Here is a 26,066-nt window from a genome sequence, read left to right on the forward strand (position 1 = left end):
GGGAATGTGTGTTGAGACATTAGATAAACTTTAATTAATGGGAAGATGAGAGTTTCAATAAAGTAACTAAAATATTAAATAGCATATTATTGGAACTGCTCCTTTGGGTTTGTGGACACTATTCTGACTACACAGTGCCCACAATTAAATCTCATAGCGTTCCATCACAGAGCCTCACTGGACTGCTCCACACTGTCTCCTTTGTTTAGGATGGTCATTATCTCTCTTAATGTCTGCCATGCGTATATAACCCAAATGCTTATGTCCATTTACAAGCACATTTCAGTTACTAGTATCCCCGCCCTCGAGGCACAAGCTTAAAACATTCATCCTCGTGACCCCATCCCCATCTCTGTAACCTTCTCCAGTACCTACCAAGAGGGAAATTTGCAGATGACACAAAGATTGGCTGAGTAGTGGAGAGTGTAAAGGATAGCTACAATCTACAAACCAATATCAATGGGTTGGTGGAGTGGACAGTAAAATGGCAGATGGGATACACAATAAATGGGAATATATGAAAAGGGCTGGATGAAGCGAGAGATCTTGGTGTACAAGCACACAGATCTCTAAAGGCAACAGTTCAAGTAGATGAGGTTATAAAGAAGGCATATGGAATGCTCTCATGCCGAGTATAGAATATAAAAGTAAGGGTATAATGTTGGAATTGTATAAAACACTGATGAGGCCACAACTGGAGCATTGCGTACAGTTAGTTCTGGTCACCATATTACAGGGAGGATGTAATTGCTCTGGAGAGAGTGCAGAGGAGGTTTACAAGAATGTTACCAGGGCTGGAACAGTGTAGCTATGAGGAGAGATTGGATAGGCTGGGGTTATTTTCCTTGGAACAAAGAAAGCTGAGAGGTGACTCGATTGAGATGTACAAAATGATCAGGGGAAGAGATAAAGTGGATGGGATAAAATTGTTTCCCTTGGTGGAGAATTCTAGAACCAGGGGATTATAGATTCAAGGTAAGCGGCAGAAGGTGCAGAGGGGACACGAGGAAGAACATTTTTTACTCAGGGGGTAGTGGGTGCCTGGAATTCGCTGCCTGAATTGGTGGTGGAGGCAGAGACTCTAAACTCTTTTTAAAAGTACCTGGATCTGCACCTTAAGTGCTGTAACAGGGTTATGGGTCGGGTGCAGGAAAGTGGGATTAGAAAAGGTACCTGGGTGTTCTCGGGCTGGCATGGACAAGATGGGCCGAATGGCCTTCTCCTGTACTCTAACTTTTCTATGCTCTGACTCTTATTTCTTTTTGTATCCCCCTTCCCTTCACCCACACCATTAACTGAAACAGCTGCCATCAAAATCCCAAACGACATCCTCTGTGATGACGTTGCACATTTCCTCTCCACTCTTTTCTTCCCCACCTCTCTCCTAGTCTCTACTTCCCCCACACCTCTCAACTCCTCCAAACCCACTGCTTTGGCTCAGCTTTTGGTCACCACTCCGAATATCTCGGTCTTTTGCGGCAGGTGTAAAACCCTTGAAATTTTGTTTGACATCAAAGGCTCTGCATACAATAAATACAAGTTGTTTTAGTAGTAAATACAGAGAGCCCAGAAAATTGCTCAACAAAAAACAAACAAATTAGTAAACAGAAAATGACACATCAGATTTTCGAAAAAAAAAATCATCAATGTTTAGAAATGTTTGGAATGCCTCTCGGGCAAGTTGAGGAAATCAAAGATGGCGGCTGAGTTCAAAACACAGTTGGTTTCAAGGAGTGATATTTTTTGCCTTGGATTTTATGATCTTACAGCAAACAATAGCAACATCTGTCAGAAAAGTGCGTGACATAAAAATTCACACCTAACTTTGAGACCGAGACACCTTTGGCTTGTTCCAATCAAACTAGAGAATATTCAAACGTTTTTCCAAATTAATTTTCTCCTTCCTGCATCAAGGCTTATTCAAGTATTTTGAAATTGATTTTTTCTTACAAACTTCGATCAGGGCAGATGGATCATCTGAATGGTTTCTCCCACCAGTTCCATCAACAAGTACCTGACTGGCCGATTGGAAGCATTAATCAAGTTAAGCAGCTTAAGGCCTCTCTGTATGCTGCCAAAAGACAAAATGTTCTGGGTTGAATATCTGTCTCGATGAATAGTGTTAATACTTACGTAGTACTTACATAACCAAATTTGGAGCATCATGTACCGGAGAGCATTATTCATGATTTCTATTAGAGATCAGATCAGAAACCCCAAGCTATATTATGAAGTAATCATTATGAAGTACACCCCAACTATTTTTTATTTTGGCATTAGTGAGAGGATATGGTGTTTCGCTCCAGGTGTGATTCTACTGACACATTAGGAAGCTTTTATCAAAATGAAATTTATTTTAACAATACAGTTTAAATATAACAAATTAATTAGCTTATCTTTTACCAATTGAAATGCTTAAACATGACTAGATACAATTCTTAACTGCTAATCTATCTCTAATAGTTCCAACTTAAGCAATATTCCTCTTATAGACTTAAACTCCCCATCAAAAATCAGTTAACAGACAACACAGGCTTAAGTGCTGGCAAGTCCTCAAGTCTTTGAACACTTCTGGAGATAGAGAGACAGAAAGATACCGGTCTTCTAACACTCAAATAGCAGCCTCCAGAGAGAATGAGAAAGAAACACCTCATGCCTCCTTCTGGATCAAGCAAAAACTAGAAACTATTTTTCCCTGTCAGCTTAGCTCTGCCCATTCACATGTCTTTCTTTTGTTGATAAACCTAATTAAACCCTACTCTGAAACCCCAGGGGGAAAAAACAACAAAAATAAACAAAAATGCATTACCTCCAATTAAAACAAATACCTACTATCTATGATGTGGAGATGCTGGTGTTGGACAGAGGTAGGCACAGTAAGAAGTCTCAACACCAGGTTAAAGTCCAACAGGTTTATTTGGTAGCACAAGCTTTCAGAGCACCTCAGGTCGTGGGGATTACAGGTAGTGTAACCCCCATGACTTGCCTGGGCTTGCAAAATCTTACTAATTGTCCTGGCTTGAGACAATTCACACCTTTTTAAACCTGTGCTTAACCCTCCCTCCACTCACATTGTCTGTACCTGTAGAGACTTGATTACCTGTTAAGACTCGCATTCCAACCATTATCTTGTAATTGAGTTTTTGTGTCTATATATGCCATGTATGTGAGCCCAATTCTCCACTCACCTGATAAAGGAGCAGCGCTCCGAAAGCTCATGCTACCAAATAAACCTGTTGGACTTTAACCTGGCTTTGTGAGACTTCTTACCATACCTATTATCTAGGATCAAATATTCTCCTGCATTCTCACTATGGAGGTGACTGGTTTGCAGACCGATCAGCATCAGGTAAACCAGAGCTGAACTTTAAACATATCCCTCATAATAAGCACAATATAAATACATTTCTTCAAGGCACAGTATCACCACATTTCTTTAGTGATTGTTAAATACCACAATAGAACAATAAACAGATGCTTACCAACTGAGAAGCATACTTGATTCTGTCAACTATCCCATCATGTCCCAGGTATTGCAGAGAGAGCCAGAGGGGCAAAGCTCGAAGTTTCTCAACTGGCTGACTTGTTGTGAGGCCTGCAGCTAGAGACTAAAACAATCATTAACTATTGACCAAAGATTCTAGAGTTCAATAAAAACCTTTGACGATTGACACAGAGTTCAAGTAATGCTCTTTTAAATTTAGAGCCTATACAGTGATTTAGATAGTTTTCTGGATTTTTTAATCGAATGTTTGGTGCAAAGAGAGTTATTTACCTTTACACAAAAGCATCGCAAAGTTTCTAATTATTTTAGGCCATACAATCTTTTAAATTTATGAAGTTAAACTATGTATATATAAAATATTAGCTCTTTGCAGGTTTGTCTTGAAGCAATAAAGCACTTACCAGTGAAGGATCTTCATGTCTATAGAGTGTCACTGCAGGCACAGCTGGGAGGCCTAACCAGGGTCCTAAAGTCAAGGTCATGCTGTCACATTTAGTCGCAGCCTATAAACACGAGATAATTAATCATCTGTACTATGCACACCTTAATATGTTCTTAACTGGTCTCTTAAACATTAAATCTGATAACAGCCACATAAACGGAAACATTGAGGATTAATTTCCCCAATTAAAAACAAGAATAGTTCTCTCAGCTTTCTGAAGTAATTAGCCATTGTCCACAAGAGACATCTCCCCTCCATTTTGCATTTGTTACTTAGAATGTCTTATGGCGCCGGTTCCATGAATTAAATTCAATGTATCTGAAATTCCACATACCTTCAGGGATCATGTAAAGCAACAGTAACCAAAATGATCAAACTACCAAAAACCAAAAATGTTACTAACCAGTACAGATGAGGAAACGTAACCAAGTGTCAATGTGGCCAAATTAACACTGCAGTGGAAAAAGAAATCTAACTTTAGCCACTCATCAGAGATCAGTCAAAACACTTGACAAAAGTGAAGTTCGCAGAAGAGGCCACTTAAGGGAATACAAAACCTTGTTGCCTCTGTGCAGATGTGTCTATGCTTCCCCTGCCTAACCTGGAGACACTGTAGCTTCAGACCTCCAGTTCAACTGAGATCAACACAGGCGGGGGACCAACATTCAACTTACCTGGTCTTTGTAACTCATTATCGTTACGTACAGGCATTTGTCCACTGATTTCTAATCCTTTCTGTAAATTCTGGCATTGACTAAATCTTAACATGTCACCCAACACCGCTGTACTTTGCTCAATTTTGAGTGCACACATTTTGCAAGAAATGGATTACAAGTACAAGCAATGGGGTATCTGCTAGAGAATTATTTTTTTATTCATTCGTGGGACATGGGTGTCACTGGCTAGGCCAGCATTTATTGCCCATCCCTAATTGCCCAAGGGCAGTTGAGAGTCAGCCACAAGTCACACGTGAGCCAGGCCAGGTAAGGGCGGCAGATTTCCTTCCCTAAAGGACATTAGTGAATGTTAGAATTAGTTACATGCAAGTTCTTCATTTTTAATGGGAATGTCAATTGTGTCAGCTAAATATACATGCAGGTAAAAGTCTTAAAATGCTTCCATCACCAGAACATTTCTTTGGGCCAATCGCATTAAACCTCTTTATAACTTGTTACGCAAATGTAAGAAAATAGTGCGGCGTTTTCACAGGACGAGAACATCTTGAAGTAAATGAGTTGCATTAAATCATTAGATTTAGCACCGAACTCCACTGAAGTGTTTATTCTTACCCTTCTACGTGCAACCACATCTTGTACTGACTGCAGAGTTCCTTTAACCGTGCAAGTTTATCTGTATGTCCTGCACCAGGTGTACCTAAAATAAAGTTTAAAAAAACTCCATGTCAAGGAGACCCATTTAAATCAACATATGTCAAATTTCACCTCCAGTCATCCCATCGCCAGTGTCTTTAGTCACAAGTAAGGTTTACATTAACACTGCAATGAAATTACTGTGAAATTCCCTGAGTTGCCACAGTCCGGCATCTGTTCAGGTCAATGCACCTGACCAGCACGTCTTTCAGAATGTGGGAGGAAACTGGAGCACCCGGAGGAAACCTGCGCAGACACGGGGAGAATGCACAAATTCCACAGAGTGACCCAAGTTGGGAATTGAACCCAGGCCCCTGGCGCTGTGAGGCAGCAGTGCTAACCACTGTGCTGCCCCACTGTGTCTGTAGCACTTACCTCAATGGAGGTGGTGGCTTTAACACCAATACAAAGCCTTTCTGTTCAGGCATGCTAATGTGCTGGTGAGAACCACATTTAAATAAAGACACTCTGTATGGATTTTAAAGTTGGAGTTTGTGTTGGAATCGCAGAGCTTGCCTACAGGATTCCTGAGATAACTTTTACAGATGCACCACAGAAAGCATTCTTTCTGGTTGTATCACAGCTTGGTATGGCTCTTGCTCTGCCCAAGACTGCAAGAAATTACAAAAAGTCGTAGATGTAGCCCAATCCATCACGCAAACCAGCCTCCCATCCATTGACTCGGTCTACATTTCCCGCTGCCTCGGAAAAGCAGCCAGCATAATCAAGGACCCCACGCATCCCAAACATTCTCTCTTCCACCTTCTTCCGTCGGGAAAAAGCTACAAAAGTCTGAGGTCACATACCAACCGACTCAAGAACAGCTTCTTTTCTGCTGCCATCAGACTTTTGAATGGACCTACCGCGCACCAAGTTGATCTTTCTCTCCACAACATTCTGCGCTCTCTCCTTTCCTTCTCTATGAACGGTATGCTTTGTCTGTATAGCACGCAAGAAACAATACTTTTCACTGTATACTAATACATGTGACAATAATAAATCAAATCGAAAAGGTGACTAAATACTGCCTATAGTACTCTATGTGCCAATAGATCAACAATGACTTAGATTTACATAAGCACCCTTATAATTGAAAACCAGCCCAAGGCACTAGAAGTATGATCACTCAAAAATAAATAGTGAGCTAAAGAAGCAAATACTTGCAGGGGTTACCAAAATATTAGTCAAAAAAATGGGTTGCGAGTTGGGCCTGGAAGGAAGGGAAGGGTGTGAAGTTTTGAAGGGGGCTTTGGGAGGCCAAAGAACAAAGAACAGTACAGCACAGGAAACAGACCCTTCGGCCCTCCAAGCCTGTGCCACTCATTGGTCCAACTAGACCATTCGTTTGTATCCCTCCATTCCCAGACTGCTCATGTGACTATCCAGGTAAGTCTTAAACGATGCCAGCATGTCTGCCTCCACCACCCTACTTGGCAGCGCATTCCAGGCCCCCACCACCCTCTGTGTAAAAAACGTCCCTCTGATATCTGAGCTATACCTCGCCCCTCTCACCTTGAACCCGTGACCGTCACCTCCGACCTGGGAAAAAGCTTCCCACTGTTCACCCTATCTATACCCTTCATAATTTTGTACACCTCTATTAGGTCTCCCCTCATTCTCCGTCTTTCCAGGGAGAACAAGCCCAGTTTACCCAATCTCTCCTCATAGCCATTCTAAAGCATGGGGCCTAAAATGTCAGAGGTACGGCTGTCAATGGTGGGATGAAGGGAAAGTAGATGCACAAGACAGCCAAGTCAGAGGAAGGAAAGGTTTAAGGGGATTGTAGGGGTGGAGGAGATTGAAGGAATAGGGAAGGCCCAAGATCAAAAAGGGTATTCAACATGATGACAATTTTAAACTGGAGGCTTTAAAAAGGGATTACAAGGCAATGTAGATAAACAAGGATGGAAGTGATGGGTGAGCAGGAGAGAACACAGGAAGCAGAGTATTGGATGAGTGGACATTTACAGAGGGTGAAGTTGGAAGAGATTTGGAAAACTTGGGCCTGGAAATGACAAAGGAATTAATGAGGGCTTCAGCAGCAGATGGCCTGAGGTAGCGGCAGAGTCAGGTGACAGGACGGCTTTGGTTTTCCAGTATTTAACTGGGAGGAAATTGTGGTTCATCCTAGAAAGGATGTTGTACAAGCAATTTGTCAGAGAGGTCAAGAAAGGTGGTATAGAAGTCGAACAGGACGCCAGTGTACTTGTGGAAGCTGACTCCATGACAGTGGATCATATCATGGAGATGTCGAGCTTGCGGAGAGAATAATGGAGACAGGAGAGAAATGAGAATAAAGAAGCAGGATCAGGGCGAGGCTGGGTGAAGGGACGGCAGGCTGCTGGTGGTGGCTGGGGTAGGAGCAGAGGCAACTAATGGGTGGTCTGAATATTAGTGACAAAAAAATCCAGGAACTCCCTATACTTGATGGAGATGAGGGCGGAAGGCATAGGAAGAGAGGTTTAAGGGAGCAGTTGGTAGATGAAAAAAGTATGGATTATGGGGTCAGCTGCCACTAGGACTGTGATCTGATTTTGTTTTTAAATGCTAAATCCAATCAGTCTCCCTTAATTAATGAAAATTCACATGGATAAGTGAAAATGTGGCTATTAGAAATATGGGTAACTAAAATGCCAGTATAATTAAGCCTAAAAGATGGGATTATGCCAGCATAATTAAGGACCCCACGCACCCCGGACATTCTCACTTCCACCTTCTTCTGTTGAGAAAAAGATGCAAAAGTCTGAGGTCACGTACCAACCGACTCAAGAACAGCTTCTTCCCTGCTGCTGTCAGACTTTTGAATGGACTTACCTTGTACTAAGTTGATCTTTCTCTGCACCCTATGACTGTAACATTATATTCTGCACTCTCTCATTTCCTTCTCTATGAACGGTATACTTTGTATAACGTGCAAGAAGCAATACTTTTCACTGTAAACTAATACAGGTGACAATAATAAATCAAATCAAAATCAGTGCATATAAAATTATTTTCTTTCCGCTTTATTACGTACCTGCATTCGCTACAAGTAACAGAGGAAGTTTTCCACATTCAATATCATCTTTAATAAGTCTTTCCAGTAGGGCTACGTCCTGTCAAAGCAATAAATGACAAACCATTATAATAAGGCAAACTGGAGTTTGCAAGCCTTAATGTTAATGAAAAGGTGTTTTAAAGAGCTTTGATAATAGTAACTGATTTGCAAGCAGCAGGAGTTGTACAAGCACTTAATCATATTATGGTGAAGTGGCACTGCAAGTGGGGTTCCTGAAAGTGAAGCACAGGATTGAAAATACAACGCAGAAAAATGAGATTTTCATAGAACCATAAAATCCCTACAATCCAGAGGCCTCCATTCGGCCCATCAAGTCTGCACTGGCCACAATCCCACCCAGGCCCTATTCCCGTAACCCCACATATTTGACCTGCTAATCCCCTGACACTAGGGTCAATTTAGCATAGCCAATCCACCTAACCCGCACATCTTTGGACTGTGGGAGGAAATCGGAGCACCCCGGAGGAAACCCTCGCAGACACGGGGAGAACGTGCAAACTCCACACAGACAGCGACCCAAGGCCAGAATTGAACCCGGGTCCGTGGCGTTTTGAGGCAGCAGTGCTAACCACTGTGTCACCGTGCCGCCCCTTTTGTTGTAAGGTCTAACAGTGAGAGTTTCTATCCCTCCTCCACCATCCAATATTATAAATCAACAACTTACCATCTGATGCTGAGATCCAAACATGGTGTTGCAGGGTACACTGCACATACAGGAGATTGGAAGACCGAGCTACAATTGAGGAGAATTTACACAATTTAGTTTCAGTGTAAACGTGCCCTTATTTTCCTGAAATAGTACATTTTCCTTCTAAAAATAAAAATAAATTTGGTGTTGCAAACACATTACAAGTTTACTGCAATGTAGAAATACAGTTTTCAGTGGTCTGTACTTCTAGCTATGATTGAGAGTGTGCACAAGGTGGAACTTATACTGTCATGGCCATAATACTTCATGGCATCTCCACATCATAATACTTCACTCCATTAACAGGGATTTAACAATGTTGCAACAATTTGAAACTAACAAAATAAGCATAAAATTAAACATGGGGGGAGAGGGGGGATTTTCCACCCCTGTTTCAGGTAGTTTTTTTTTTAAGATAGGGAGCCCTGATCGTTTAAAACCCTAAGTTGCTGGTGAGACAGGCTCTTGACATTTCCCCCCCCCCCTCAAAGTGTCAAAGCCAGTGATCTACACTCCAATTTTCCTGACATTTTGAAAAAATAAATCAGAAAATTCCACCCATTGTTTCCTGTGATTTTTGCAAATGACTAATATTACTTTCAAACTTTCGCAACACAGTCGCGAATAGACTCGAAGTGTTATATAACATTTAACAAAAAAATTTACTTCAATTTCTGCGAAACATAATTTAAATACACATCCTAAAAAGCCATTTACATGTATGTAAAAAGGTGGCACAATTAAGAATGGTCAATAAATAAGCCAACAACAACTCTCACATCCCAAGAATGAATCATCAAAAATCGTATCATTCAATACACGGCAAAATTTACAAATTAATGATCAAGATTCTGGAATCTAGATGAATATATCATTTGGCTTTTTTTAAAAGCACACAGAAATCCCAGTAAGGTCTGTAACAGTTGCCAATGTGGTCATTCCTTTTATAGTTTAATACTTGAATCTGATACAATTTAGACTCAAGAGGTCACCCCCCCCCCCCCCCCCCCCACCACGTTTTCCGGCAAACAGAGGCCACTTGCCAGTGAGCATCTGGCGTTTTGTGTGGCTTGCCCGTCCCGCTGTTTGGGGGAGCTGCCTTTGGCAAGACTGGAAGATCCCGCTAGCAGGAAGGGTTGGAAAATGCCGCCCAAGGTATTTGATGTCACTATTTCCTGAGACTTATATCTCTGCACAATGTTTTCCTCCAAGTTTGAAGCCTTATGTCAGTGGTGTTGATGCATCCCTACAGTTCCCATTTCTAATATTTCATTGTGCAGTCAATTCAAATCGAGCAGAATGTTAGGAAAGTTTCAGAAACAGGACTGAAGAATAACATAGAAATGAACATGTATGGTATTCTGATAAAGAATGAATTAAATGAGTATTGGATGGGTCCCCCGTATCTGTAATTATATGCCCATTCACATCTGATCCTTTGGTTATTTACTGACCCAAAACCAATAATTTGCAATTAACCCTATTTCAGATGTAATTTGGATACAATGCATTAGGAAAAGTAATGTGTTTTACCTGGTTACAGATATACTGGCCCAGGCCTGTTCTACAGGCAGCACTAATATAGAGGACAGGGGATTTGTTATGCAGGACGTTAAAACCTTCTGTTGCATAGTCGTCATAGTTTGAATGAATGATGAGTTTGCACACTTTCAGCAGACCTTCTCGATCATCTTCGTGATAATAGGCAGAACCATTTTCATACCTGAAGAACAAAGCTTAGGCCTCAACTCATGATCATGCAGTTTAATTCCTGAAGTTCATGCATGTGCTCGAGAATAAACGTGTTTTGAGTACAACTATTCCTTCTCATCACGAGAATCCATGGAAATGTACCCTCTTTGTGAAGTCATACGCAAAGACTGGGAACCAGAATCCCAGTAGCAACTGAAGACACTCATTTGGATGAGAAAGCCCAAAGGAATTCATAGAATCCCTACAGTGCAGGAGGCCGCCATTCAGTCCATCAAACCTTCACCGACCACAATCCCAACTAGGCCCTATTCCCATAACTCTACTTATTTACCCTACTAAACCCCTGACACTAAGGGCAATTTAGCATGGCCAATGCATCTAACCCACACAACTTTGGACTATGGGAGGAAACCGGAGCACCCGGAGGAAACCCACACAGATAGAGGGAGAATGTGCAAACTCCACACAGTGACCCAAGCCGGGAATTGAACCTGGGTCCCTGGCACTGTGAGGCAGCAGTGCTAACATGCCACCCCCAACATCCTATACGAAGGAAACTATAAAAAAATCTTACAGCATAGGAAGCAAGTTGGCCTCTGTATGTTTTTATTCTCCAGTTTAATCCCACAACCCCAGCTTTTTCCCCCACTAATCCCACAAAGCAATCCTTTTCAGCGACATGTCCAATTGCCTCCTGAAAGTTCCCATGGAATCTGCTTTCTTCACCTGTTCATGTAGCGTTCCAAATCTTAACAACCATCAGCATGAGAGCACTTCCCCTTTAATTCTTCTGCCAATTATTTTAAATCTATGACCTTTTCTTACAAATAGACATACCAAATTGCAGTTTGTTCATTCCTCGCCTATCAAAACCCATCTATTGCCTTAACCCTCCCCATCTCTAATATCCTTAAGCACCATAACTCTTCAAGATATCTGTGCCACTCTAATTCTGGCCATTTGTGTATTCCCAATTTTAACTGCTTCAACATTGGCTGCTGTGCCTCAGGTTGCCTGGGTCCCAAGCCTAGGAATACCATCCCTACGTGCACGGTGTCACAGTGGTTAGCAGTGCTGTCTCACAGCACCAAGGACCCGGGTTCTATTCCGGCCTTGGATGACTGTGTGTGTGGAGTTTGCATGTTCTCCCTCTGTGGGTGCTCTTTTAAAGGGTCAGTGCAGTCTTGATGGGCCGAATGGCCTCTTTTGCACTGTAGGGGTTCTATGATACATTTCTCCATTAGGCTACCTCACTTTCCTTAAAATCTACTTCCTAACCAAACCTTAGTCACCTGACCTAATATTTTGTTACGTGGCTCAATGTCACACTTTGTTTTATAGCACCTTGGGGTATTTCATTACGTTAAAGGTGTTTTATAAATACAAGCTGTTTTTGGATTAAGTCTCCCCTTAACTTTGTCTGGTCTAAGGAGAACAATCTCAGCTTCTCCAATCTCTCCACACAACTGAAGTCTCTGGCATCATCCAGGTAAACCTCCTCTGTACTCTCTTCGAGGTCTCAAGATTCTTCCTGAAGTATGGCGCTGAGAATAGAACATCTTCATACTCTAGCTGAGGCCTGACCAGTGTCTGGTAAAAGTTTGTATCTGGATTCCACATCCCAGAGCAAGTCTCCCCGATGCTTTTTTAACCACATTATCAACTTGTCCTGCCATCTTCAAAGGTTTGAGACTATTTTTTGCAACATCTCAAAAGTCGCATTCAGGTTATGCTGCCTTTTGAATGCCTATTTAAGAACATAAAAAATAGGAGCAGGAGTAGGCCATCTAGCCCCTCGAGCCTGCCCCGCCATTCAATAAGATCATGGCTGGTCTGAAGTGGATCAGTTCCACTTACCCGCCTGATCCCCATAACCCCTAATTCCCTTACCGATCAGGAATCCATCTACCTGTGATTTAAACATATTCAACGAGGTAGCCTCCACCACTTCAGTGGGCAGAGAATTCCAGAGATTCACCACCCTCTGAGAGAAGAAGTTCCTCCTCAACTCTGTCCTAAACTGACCCCCCTTTATTTTGTTCTAGCTTCCTTTCTAAGTGGAAAGAATCTCTCCACCTCTACCCTATCCAGCCCCTTCATTATCTTATAGGTCTCTCTAAGGTTCCCCCTCAGCCTTCTAAATTCCAACGAGTACAAACCCAATCTGCTCAGTCTCTCCTCATAATCAACACCCCTCATCTCTGGTATCAACCTGGTGAACCTTCTCTGCACTCCCTCCAAGGCCAATATATCCTTCCGCAAATAAGGGGACCAATACTGCACACAGTATTCCAGCTACGGCCTCACCAATACCCTGTACAGATGCAGCAAGACATCTCTGCTTTTATATTCTATCCCCCTTGCGATATAGGCCAACATCCCATTTGCCTTCTTGATCACCTGTTGCACCTGCAGACTGGGTTTTTGCGCCTCATGCACAAGGACCCTCAGGTCCCTTTGCACAGTAGCATGTTGTAATTTTTTTCCATTTAGATAATAATCCAATTTGCTATTATTTCCTCCAAAGTGAATAACCTCGCATTTGTCAATGTTATACTCCATCTTCCAGATCCTCGCCCACTCACTCAGCCTGTCCAAATCTCTCTGCAGACCTTCTACGCCCTCCACACGATTCACTTTTCCACTTATCTTTGTGTCGTCTGCAAACTTTGTTACCCTACACTCAGACCCCTCCTCCAGATCGTCTATATAAATGGTACATAGTTGAGGCCCCAGTACCGATCCCTGCGGCACGCCACTAGTTACCATCTGCCAACCAGAAAAGCACTCATTTATTCCAACTCTCTGCTTCCTGTCGGATAGCCAATCCCCAATCCACGCAAACACCCTACCCCCAACTCCGTGTGACCCAATCTTCTTCAGCAACCTTTTGTGAGGCACCTTATCAAACGCCTTTTGGAAATCCAAAAACACCACATCCACCGGTTCCCTTCCGGTTCACCAAACAACTTGTATGTCCACCTCATTTCTACTATTCTCCTCACCACTACGTTACCAAATTTTGTATTATCCACAAAATTTGAAATTATACCCCTTAAAGCCAAGTCCAAGTAATTTATATAAAGCAAAACAAGAAATGCCCCAAATCCCAGCCCCTGGGGGACCCCACTGCATAGGGCTCTCCAGTCATAAAAATGTTTGTGTACCACCATCTCCTATCCTTAACTAATTACACACCCAGTTACCAGCATTCCTTTATTCCCATGTGTTTTAAATTTTCCAATTAGTCAGTAATGTGGTACTCTGTTAAATGCTTCCCTGCACATCAAAGACCTCAGTCAGGTCAATAAGACAGATGTCTTTAACAAATGTAAGTTGACTGATTCTGCTTCTCCAACCGAGAATTAATTTTGCCCTTGGCCAAACTCACTGGTAGTTACCTTGAACTGAGTGGCCTGCAGTTACCAGATTTATCCCTCTCTCCGTTTTTAGATAGGAGCGCAACATCTGAAATCCTCCAGCACTCCATAATCCAAGGAGGACTGGCAGATTGTCAGAGCTCCTGCTATCAGAAATCAAACTTCATTCAAAGGAGAGGGACATGTTGACTGGTAGTGTCTCAGAGAGATGTGTTGACCCGTTAGAAAAAAATCTTAATTACAAGGGAGGAAGTGTTAGGTTTTTTAGGAAACATTAAGACAGACAAATCCCCAGGGCCAGATGGCATCTGTCCTAGACTCCTCAGGGAGGCAAGAGATGAAATTGTTGGGCCTCTAACAGAAATCTTTGTCTCTTCACTGGACACAGGTGAGGTCCCAGAGGACTGGAGGATAGCAAATGTGGTCCCGTTATTTAAGAAGGGTAGCAAGGATAACCCAGGTAATTATAGGCCTGTGAGCTTGACGTCTGTGGTAGGGAAATTGTTGGAGAAGATTCTTAGAGAAAGAATAATGCGCATTTAGAACTGAATAATCTCATTAGCGATAGACAGCATGGTTTTGTATGAGGGAGATCATGCCTCACAAATTTGGTTGAGTTTTTTGAGGAGGTGACAAAAACGGTTGACGAGGGAAGGGCCGTGGATGTCGTCTATATGGATTTTAGTAAAGTGTTTGACAAGGTCCCTCATGCCAGGCTGGTGCAAAAGATTAAATCTCACGGGATAAAAGGTGAGCTAGCTAGATGGGTGGAGAACTGGCTTAGCCATAGAAGACAGAGGGTAACAGTGGAGGGGTCTTTTTCCGGTTGGAGGTCTGTGACTAGTGGTGTTCCGCAGGGCTCTGTACTGGGACCTCTGCGGTTTGTGATATATGATTTGGAGGAAGATGTAGCTGGTGTGATCAGTAAGTTTGTGGACGACACAAAGATTGCTGGAGTTGCGGATAGTGATGAACATTGTCAGAGAATACAGCAGGATATAGATAGGCTGGAACATTGGGCAGAGAAATGGCAGATGGAATTTAATCCAGATAAATGCGAAGTGATGCATTTCGGTAGATCTAATGTAAGGGGGAGCTATACAATAAATGACAGAACCATCAGGAGTATAGACACACAGAGGGACCTGGGTGTACAAGTCCACAGATCCTTAAAGGTGGCAGCACAGGTGGAGAGGGTGGTCAAGAAGACATATGGCATGCTTGCCTTTATTGGACGGGGCATAGAATATAAAAGTTGGCATATGATGTTGCAGGTGTATAGAACATTGGTTAGGCCACATTTGGAATACTGTGTCCAGTTCTGGTTGCCACACTACCAGAAGGACGTGGAGGCTTTGGAGAGAGTACAGAAAAGGTTTACCAGGATGTTGTCTGGTATGGAGGGTCTTAGCTATGAGGAGAGATTGGGTAAACTGGGGTTGTTCTCCCTGGAAAGACGGAGGATGAGGGGCGACCTAATAGAGGTGTATAAAATTATGAAGGGCATAGATAGGGTGAACAGTGGGAAGCTTTTTTCGAGGTTGGAGGTGACGAACACAAGGGGTCACGGGTTCAAGGTGAGGGGGGCAAGGTTCAACACAGATGTCAGGGGGATATATTTTACACAGAGGGTGGTGGGGGCCTGGAATGCACTGCCAAGCAAGGTGATTGAGGCAGACACGCTGGGATCGTTTAAGACTTATCTAGATAGCCACATGAACAGACTGGGAATAGAGGGATACAAACGAATGGTCTAGTTGGGCACATGAGCGGCGCAGGGTTGGAGGGCCGAAGGGCCTGTTCCTGTGCTGTATTGGTCTTTGTTCAACCCAGGACACATCCCATCAGAACCGGATAGTTTGCTAAATGAATGTTGTTAATTTAAAGTAAAAGTAAAGTTTATTTATTAGTCACAAGTAAGGCTTACATTAACACTGCAACAAAGTTACTGTGAAATTCCCCCAGTCGCTACACTCCGGCGCCTGTTCGGGTCAATGTACCTAACCAGCACGTCTTTCAGAATGTGGGAGGAAACCAGCGCACCGGGAGAAAACCAGAGGGGCGACACGGTAGCACAGTGGTTAGCACTGCTGCTTCACAGCTCCAGGGACCTGGGTTCAATTCCTGGCTTGGGTCACTGTCTGTGTGGAGTTTGCACATTCTCCTCGTGTCTGCGTGGGTTTCCTCTGGGTGCTCCGGTTTCCTCCCACAATCCAAAGATGTGCGGGTTAGGTTAATTGACCATGCTAAATTGCCCCGTAGTGTCCCGGGATGTGTAGGTTAGAGGGATTAGCGGGTAGGATATGGGGATAGGGCCTGGGTGGGATCGTGGTCAGTGCAGACTCGATGGGCCGAATGGCCTCTTTCTGCACTGTAGGGTTTCTATGATTCTATGATTTCTATGATTTCACCCGGAGGAAACCCACGCAGACACGGGGAGAACACGCAAACTCCACACAGACAGTGACCCAAGCCAGGAATCGAACTCGGGTCCCTGGCGATGTGAAGCAGCAATGCTAACCACTGTGCTTCTATCTATCCTCCTCCTATCCAATATTTCTACTCCTTTTCCGATACTGCTCATTAACCAGATGCAAAGTACGCATTCAGTCTAGTCCTCTGCCTCCACAAGAAATGTCCTTTTTATCCTTTATAAGCTCTGCCATTCCTTTAATATTATATAGTGGTAAAAAACTTTTGGGTTCCCTTTTAAATTGCCCTGTGATTTTGATTCTCTGATCTCCCTCTGTCTTTACCCTTCTTAGCTCTTCAATTTCCCACACAGCTAGCATAATTAAAGGACAGGCACATCATATCACCCTGCGGGAGAATGCTGGAATGTAACATGCTGTCCCAGTTTTCTTCAATGGGATAGTGTGTGCTGCTTTGCACTGATAAAAACTATTACCTGAAAAGTCTGCACAACCAAAGCGTGGTGTCCGACAAAATCCTAGTTGTCAATTTTCGCAGTCTTTCTTTGTCTAGTACCGAGATGTACGCTGCCAAACTGTGACCCAATAAGGATATGTGGCCCTGCTCACCAACGTTCTGTAATCTGCTAATCACACAAAGGTTATTAAAATCCAGCATTAGTTTTCATGAGAAAATTCCCTCACCTTAAAATATACATGAAAACAAAAGATATTAGTAAGGAAAAAGCAAGTTTATCAAAATACAATTGCTAACATTATCTTACATAGGTTTCTAATCCAGTATGAATATAACATTAAAATTAATGCCTTGGGAAATGCCACAAAATTTCTCTCTGCATATCTTTCTTTTCCTTACCCAGTTTTCCCTCTACATTGCAGGAGGCGGCCATTTGGCCCATCATATACTAGAACCAATGGCTGATGCACCAATACCAAATACTTGGAGTCCATGTAATGTTCACTGGCACCAATCTTCAAATCCCGTTGATTTGCCCACTCTAGCCCCCATGCAGTCCACACCTTGAAGAATTCATCAGAAATATCTAACCCGATAATCTCTGATCGTCAATTAATTGGTTCTGGGAAAGTCTTTTGTCTGGACTGAGAATGTCAAGTGTGCAATATAAAATCAACAGGGACTAGAAGATTGGTGCCAATTAACCTTATTCATATCAGATTCAGGAACATAGTGTGTTGGTTACTTGCCACATAGCTACTTCATATTGGAGTATTGCTGCAAAAAAGATTCACTTTGTTGAAGCTTCATGTTTACAGGCAAAAATCCAGAACAAAAATCCAGGTATTGGGTAACAGTTAGTTTATAAATAGCTCAGTATTACTAACAAGAACAGTTAAGCGGATTCGATTTGCTGATAGGGTAAGATGAAGAAAAGTCGGAAGAGGCTTGTATGGCTCATAAACACCTGTTGGGCTAAATGACCCGTTTGAGTTGTACGTACCATACAAAAATGACCAATTTTTCTCAGCATTGTTTTCTTGCTGTATTTAGGAATTAGCTCAAGATGTCTTCAAACTTTGGATAAACTTCCTGCATAATTTGGTGATGCTATCACAGAAATTGGTATTGAAATCTCATCTAGTTCTAAAAGGCCTGCCAAGAGTTAAGAAACTGCACGGAACATCACAAACAGTTCTTCGTGGTACCAGTTAATCACTTTCTTGCTTTAATTTTTGACAGTATGGCTATTGTCTTGGGAGGGCATGCACTCTCTTATGTGCCCTGGTTGACTTCCCCCTACAAAGTGCATCTTATACATCTAAGAGAGTGACGCAGGCAGTCTGCTCCCCAGCATATGTTGTTGCTAACCACAAGAAGCATGCCCAAGAAAAGACCCACTGCGGCTACTACATGAATCGATAATTCTTCACCCCTACCAAGGAGGAGGGAGGAATACTTTGTTTCTGTTTAGAGCTCCCAAAAACAGCACGGGAGAAATTAGGAACAGAGTGGGCCTCAGCCTGCATTACACCACGCTGCCATCCATTTTTTGAGCAAAAAAACTAATCTACACTGTGGTAAGGAGGTTGGTACCCTCATTTTCAAAAGTGTGTTCCACTATGATATAATTTTACAAATTCATTTCCTCTAAAAGGTTCCTACTGGTCAGATTAAAATGTTTTCATCTAAATTTACTAAATCAAAGTAATTTAGCACTCTCTTTGTATTCCAATAAAACGGGAGCAATGAGATTATAAAGCTAATTTTTTGGCAGATGAATTTATGGGCAATTTCTAAAACCAAAGAAGACGACTAATTGAATTAGTTGTCTACATATTTGTATTAATGTACTGATCCAAGAGACAAAACCAGCATCATAATTGAATTAAGTGTCTTGTAAAAGATTTAAAATATTGCTAATTTGTCTTATTATTAATGAAAGCCTTGGGGACACTGCACTTCAAGATATGTTTGTTATGAAGCTTATATTTCTTGCATTGTTTATTCCAAATTGGACCAATACTGCATATGATTAGTAGATTTGTATTATGGCCCCAAACACTTAATATGAATTTCACTAATAATTCACAAAAGATGAAAACAGCATGACTGCTTCTCAATTTGTATTTAACCAATAAACTTAATATACACAAATTAATTTTACCCAATAATTTTTTTCTGCATACTATTTACTGAAGATATATAAAGAACGAAAAAGCATTCTTAAAGCACCTTATCTTGCAAAAATGTCCCAAAGCAATTCCATATAATGGATCATTTTCAAATGTAATGGTTACTGTTGGTAAATAAACAATTACACAGTAAAGACCTACAAACAATTTAGATAAATGACCAATTCATTTATCTGGTAATGTTGGTGTAGGATTGGAATGTCAACCAGAATATTGAAAAAACATCCTAAATAGTACCACTGAACCTTTCATGCCTACATGACCGGCCACAAAGTAAAGGTTTTTTTTACTTAAAGTTTATTTATTATTGTCACAAGTAGGCTCACATTAACACTGCAATGAAGTTACTGCGAAAATTCCCTAGTCACCAAACTCTGGCACCTCTTCGGGTACACTGAGGGAGAATTTAGCATGGCCAATGCACCTGAGCAGCGCGTCTTTTGGACTGAGGAAACTGGAGCACCCGGAGGAAACCCACGCAGACATGGGTGAACGTGCAGACTCTGCACAGATAGTGACCCAAACCAGGAATCGAACCCGGGTCAGTAGCGCTGTGAGGCAGCCGTGCTAACCACTGTGCCACAGTCGGCACCTCTGATAATACTGTACTCAAAACACTTTCTCACTACTGCATTAAATAGACAGTCTAAATTGTGTGTCTAAATCCCGGAGTGGGGCTCAAGATAAGATCTGACTCAGAGGCCAGAGTGATATCAGGTGATGCAAGATTTCTGTACAGTACCCATTTGCATTGTGAATTATAGTCTGTGTACAATTAAAAATATTGTCTTTTCAAAAGTTGAGATATCTAGAGGTAGCATGTTGTACAGTGCTAGGTGCTCATAGTTATGTATTTACAATTGATGTCTAAAATGGCAACAGCAACTAACACTGATGAATTTGCAGTACAAAAATGCATGTTGCACAACAGGGATATACTTTCTTCCCCCCATCTCATGGTAATACGGTAAATAAGTCAATGGCAACACTGGGTAGCACCAGTCAAGGCTAATGGGAGAAAACCTAATTTCTGTCCGTCAATAGCCGACGTAAAAAGAGATCAGTCCAAACCAGGAAACCAATAATCAAGATGGTTCCAGGGCTTCATAGAATCCTACAGTGCAGAAGGAGGCCATTCATCCCATCGAGTTTGCACCAGCCACAATTCCACCCAAGCCTTATCACCAGAACCTCATGCATTTACCTTGGCTAGTCCCCCTTGACATTAAGGGGCAATTTAGCATGGCCAATCCACCTAACCTGCACATCTTTGGACTGTGGGAGGAAACCCATGCAGACCTGGGGAGAAGGTGCAAACACCACACAGACAGTGACCCAAGCCGGGAATTGAACCCGGGTCCCTGGTGCTGTGAAGCAGCAGTGCTAACCACTGTGCCACCATGCCATTTATACCAACTCTGCCCCTCCCTCTCCTGAAAGGTATGAATCATGTGGTATATTATGCTATGAAGTCTCCGAAGAATACCCCTTTCACAACGGCAACTTGCATTTATATGGAATCTTAAGATAGAAAATCAGCACAAATATAGTGGGTGGGTGGCTACAAAAAGCTATGCTAAAGAAGTAGGTTTTAAGCAAGTCAAAGTAGGAGGGGAATGCAGAGAATTTCAGGGAAGGAATTCCAGGGCTGAGGACCAAGATGGCACGGCCACCAAAATGAGAGGTGCACAAGAGATGGCAGTGGAATAGCACAGAGCCTCAGTAGGTTGTTGGCTGGAAGAGTTTGCACTGATGGGGAGGATTGAGTAAATGGAAGAGGTTTGAACACAAGGCTGAAACTTTTAAATTGGAGGTATTGGATCAATACAAGTCAGCAAGCACTGGGGTGAAGGATGAGCAGGGTGTGATACGGGTTAAGATATAGATAGCAGCGTCTTGACCAAGCTGAAATTCGTGGAGGATGGTAAGGCCAAACAGGAGATTGGAAAAGTGGAATTTGAAGGTGACAAAGGAGTAGGAGAGGGTTTCAGCAACAGACAAGGCAAGGATAGAGATGTACAATGTTACAGAGGTGCAAGTGCACTATATAAAAAAAAAACAAAAGTTCAATTCAGAACCAATCAGAAGGATCTTTTGAAGTCGGCTTCAAACTACAAATGGTTTTGTTTCCGGGTTCAATTCCATAAATGGCACTTTGCAAGATTCATCCAAAATCCAATAACAAAATTGAAATCAGCTCATGGTACCGTCAAGACAAACTGCTTGGGGCCCTGCATTGAGTTCAAGCCAGATTTAAATCTTTGTACTCACCACACCAATTTCCCATCAGAAACATATTTCCTTCAGCTTAAACACCTATAAGACTCATAATTTCTTTTTGAACTAGTCTGCAACACCACCCAGTGTCCAGGTATGTACCAGTAGTTTCTGGTTATTAAGGAAATGATTTGCTTCTGCTCAAGAGTTAACATTTTCAAGTAAATTTGAAACAAAAGTTAGGGGCAGGAGGTCAAAACCAAACATGCATCACAAGTTTCATTAGAAGTGGCACAGTGGTTAGCACTGCTGCTTCACAGCTCCAGGGACCTGGGTTCGATTCCCGGCTTGGGTCACTGTCTGTGAGGAGTTTGCACATTCTCCTCGTGTCTGCATGGGTTAAGACCATAAGACCATAAGACATAGGAGCGGAAGTAAGGCCATTCGGCCCATCGAGTCCACTCCACCATTCAATCATGGTTGATTTCAACTCCATTTACCCGCTCTCTCCCCATAGCCCTTAATTCCTCGAGAAATCAAGAATTTATCAATTTCTGTCTTGAAGACGCTCAACGTCTCGGCCTCCACAGCCCTCTGTGGCAATGAATTCCACAGACCCACCACTCTCTGGCTGAAGAAATTTCTCCTCATCTCTGTTCTAAAGTGACTCCCTTTTATTCTAAGGCTGTGCCCCCGCGTCCTAGTCTCCCCTGTTAATGGAAACAACTTCCCTACGTCCATCCTATCTAAGCCGTTCATTATCTTGTAAGTTTCTATCAGATCTCCCCTCAACCTCCTAAACTCCAATGAATATAATCCCACGATCCTCAGACGTTCATCGTATGTCAGGCCTACCATTCCTGGGATCATCCGTGTGAATCTCCGCTGGACCCGCTCCAGTGCCAGTATGTCCTTCCTGAGGTGTGGGGCCCAAAATTGCTCACAGTACTCCAAATGGGGCCTAACCAGTGCTTTATAAAGCCTCAGAAGTACATCCCTGCTTTTGTATTCCAAGCCTCTTGAGATAAATGACAACATTACATTTGCTTTCTTAATTACGGACTCAACCTGCAAGTTTACCTTTAGAGAATCCTGGACTAGGACTCCCAAGTCCCTTTGCACTTTAGCATTATGAATTTTGTCACCGTTTAGAAAATAGTCCATGCCTCTATTCTTTTTTCCAAAGTGTACGACCTCGCACTTGCCCACGTTGAATTTCATCAGCCACTTCTTGGACCACTCTCCTAAACTGTCTAAATCTTTCTGCAGCCTCCCCACCTCCTCAATACTACCTGCCCCTCCACCTATCTTTGTATCATCGGCAAACTTGGCCAGAATGCTCCCAGTCCCGTCATCTAGATCGTTAATATATAAAGAGAACAGCTGTGGCCCCAACACTGAACCCTGCGGGACACCACTTGTCACCGGTTGCCATTCTGAGAAAGAACCTTTTATCCCAACTCTCTGCCTTCTGTCTGACAGCCAATCGTCAATCCATGTTAGTACCTTGCCTCGAATACCATGGGCCCTTATTTTACTCAGCAGTCTCCCGTGAGGCACCTTGTCAAAGGCCTTTTGGAAGTCAAGATAGATAACATCCATTGGCTCTCCTTGGTCTAACCTATTTGTTATCTCTTCAAAGAACTCTAACAGGTTTGTCAGGCACGACCTCCCCTTACTAAATCCATGCTGACTTGTCTTAATCCGACCCTGCACTTCCAAGAATTTAGAAATCTCATCCTTAACGATGGATTCTAGAATTTTGCCAACAACTGAGGTTAGGCTAATTGGCCTATAATTTTCCATCTTTTTTCTTGTTCCCTTCTTGAACAGTGGGGTTACAACAGCAATTTTCCAATCCTCTGGGACTTTCCCTGACTCCAGTGACTTTTGAAAGATCATAACTAACGCCTTCACTATTTCTTCAGCTATCTCCTTTAGAACTCTAGGATGTAGCCCATCTGGGCCCGGAGATTTATCAATTTTCAGACCTTTTAGTTTCTCTAGCACTTTCTCCTTTGTGATGGCAACCATATTCAACTCTGCCCCCTGACTTTCCTGAATTGTTGGGATATTACTCATGTCTTCTACTGTGAAGACTGACGCAAAGTACTTATTAAGTTCCTCAGCTATTTCCTTGTCTCCCATCACTAGATTACCAGCGTCATTTTGGAGCGGCCCAATGTCTACTTTTGCCTCCCGTTTGTTTTTAATGTATTTAAAGAAACTTTTACTATCATTCCTAATGTTACTGGCTAGCCTACCTTCATATTTGATCCTCTCCTTCCTTATTTCTCTCTTTGTTATCCTCTGTTTGTTTTTATAGCCTTCCCAATCTTCTGACTTCCCACTACTCTTTGCCACATTATAGGCTCTCTCTTTTGCCTTGATGCATTCCCTGACTTCCTTTGTCAGCCATGGCTGCCTAATCCCCCCTCTGATAACCTTTCTTTTGTTTGGGATGAACCTCTGCACTGTGTCCTCAATTACTCCCAGAAACTCCTGCCATTGCTGTTCTACTGTCTTTCCCATTAGGCTCTGCTTCCAGTCGATTTTTGTCAGTTCCTCCCTCATGCGCCTGTAATTACCTTTATTTAACTGTAGAACCTTCACATCTGATTCTGCCTTCCTTCTTTCAAATTGCAGACTGAATTCTACCATATTATGATCACTGCTTCCTAAGTGTTCCCTTACTTTAAGATCTTTTATCACGTCTGGCTCATTACATAACACTCCGGGTACTCCGGTTTCCTCCCACAATCCAAAGATGTGCGGGTTAGGTTGATTGGCCGGGCTAAAATTGCCCCTTAGTGTCCTGAGATAGGTAGGAAATTAGGGATTAGTGGGTGGATATGGGGGTAGGGCCTGGGTGGGATTGTGGTCGGTGCAGACTCGATGGGCCAAATGGCCTCTTTCTGCACTGTAGGGTTTCTATGATTTCTATGGTGATTCTATGATAAATTTGTGGTACTTAGCCATCAAATAGACTTACATGAGGCTGTGCAGTAATCAGATTTGTTATAGGATACTACACTGCACCAAATCACATACCCTAAAATGGGAGAGATGGTGGCATAGTGGTAATGTCACTAGACTATTAATCCAAAGTTAAATTCTCAGGGGACATGGGTTCAAATCCCATCATGGCAGCTGGTGGAATTTAAAATTCAATGAACATTAGTGCAGCACGGTGGCACAATGATTAGCACTGCTGCCTCACAGAACCAGGGCCCCGGGTTCTGTTTTGGCCTTGGGTCACTGTCTGTGTTGAGTTTGCACGTTCTCCCCATGTCTGCGTGGATTTCCTCCTACACTCCAAAGATGTGCGGGTTAGGTTGATTGGCCATGTTAAATTGCCCCTTAGCAGGGTGAATACGTGGGGTTGCGGGGATAGGGCCTGGGTAGGAATATGGTTGGTGCGGGCTCGATGGGCCCATGATTAATAAAACCGGAACTGAAAGCTCGAGTCGGTAATGGTGACCGTGAAACTATTAATTGTCATAAAAACCCATCTGGTTCACTAAGGAAATCTGCCTGGGCTCTGGTCCATATGCAACTCCAGACCCACAGTAATGTGGTTGACTCTTATCTGCCCTTTAGTAAGCACTCCGCTCAAGGGAAATTAGGGATGGGTTACAAATGCTGGCTTTGCCAATGATGCCCATGTCTCACAAAGAATTTTTAAAAAAATGATATTTTCTTTCCTCCTGCTGGCACTCTTTTACAAAACACAACTAGCTCATTATTCTTATGAGTTCACTGAACTAATGACAAAGTTCAAGCTCTAAGTGCAAAGCAGGTTTTAACTGCACTGCTGACCTACTTTCAAAATAGAAGCATTACTTTAAAGTTTACCATTTTAATAACACTGGTAAAAATTCACTAATTACCGATGGGTCTGCAATTCCTCCTCATCTTCTCCATGCATAAGGTTCTGTACAAGTTGAAGAATAGCTGTCATGTTCTGTCCACTGGAGAAAAAGTGTTGAGTTTAAACTTAAAATAAAATTCAAATCGGTTTATCAACAGAAAATACTTACGCCCTCATTGGAAACACTAATTCTGGGGTGCTGAGACGAGATTTTGTAGGACTTATTATGGTTTCTAGCTTTTCCACAATGAATAATGGAACACTGTTCTGCATGGCACATTTATTGAAGTTTTTAAAATATAGCACGGGGAGTACAGAAACACTTTGTAGTGGTCCTTTTCAGTGAATCTGCAAGACAGATTTTGTGCATAGCTGGTGACGTTTTTAAAAACTCATCGATATTTTACTGTTTGAAAAGTAATGTGCCAGGTTGGATTCCCATTAGATACTGCAGTGATGCAATAATAAAGTACAATTTCTCAGCAAGCTAACCACATTAGTGTCTCCAATTGGAAGCCCAAGATCCAGTTAAAATACTTTCCATAAAGGAGGATAGTTTAATTACAAATTCTACTTATTACTGTTATGCAGCATTATCTAGGAGCATTCCAATAACTGAAATATTGTTATGAGAACCAAGGGCCATGATGTAATGATCAGTAGCGAAGGAACAGCACTCACTGTTCATTACCCTCTAAATATAAGCAGGTAAATTTAAACAAATTTTAAAACAGTACA

General features: G+C 42.4%; 1 protein-coding gene across 6 annotated transcripts in view; it reads right to left on the reverse strand.

The window, feature by feature from the left end:
• pdxdc1 (pyridoxal-dependent decarboxylase domain containing 1) overlaps positions 1-26,066 on the reverse strand; it is an 85,918-nt gene that overhangs the window by 43,067 nt on the left and 16,785 nt on the right. For 3 of the 6 annotated variants that reach the window (XM_078240886.1, XM_078240884.1, XM_078240889.1), the window contains exons 4-12: positions 25,348-25,428; positions 17,065-17,214; positions 10,597-10,786; positions 9,040-9,108; positions 8,334-8,412; positions 5,237-5,321; positions 4,351-4,399; positions 3,907-4,008; positions 3,483-3,608 (exon numbers count right to left, since the gene is read on the reverse strand). In XM_078240886.1, coding sequence (XP_078097012.1) covers positions 3,483-3,608; positions 3,907-4,008; positions 4,351-4,399; positions 5,237-5,321; positions 8,334-8,412; positions 9,040-9,108; positions 10,597-10,786; positions 17,065-17,214; positions 25,348-25,428 — 931 coding nt within the window. The remainder of the gene's footprint in view (positions 1-3,482; positions 3,609-3,906; positions 4,009-4,350; positions 4,400-5,236; positions 5,322-8,333; positions 8,413-9,039; positions 9,109-10,596; positions 10,787-17,064; positions 17,215-25,347; positions 25,429-26,066) is intronic. The other 3 variants (XM_078240890.1, XM_078240887.1, XM_078240885.1) reach the window with 1 other exon arrangement.

This window comes from Mustelus asterias, chromosome 23, assembly GCF_964213995.1.
Source record: "Mustelus asterias chromosome 23, sMusAst1.hap1.1, whole genome shotgun sequence".
NCBI classification, from domain to species: domain Eukaryota; kingdom Metazoa; phylum Chordata; class Chondrichthyes; order Carcharhiniformes; family Triakidae; genus Mustelus; species Mustelus asterias.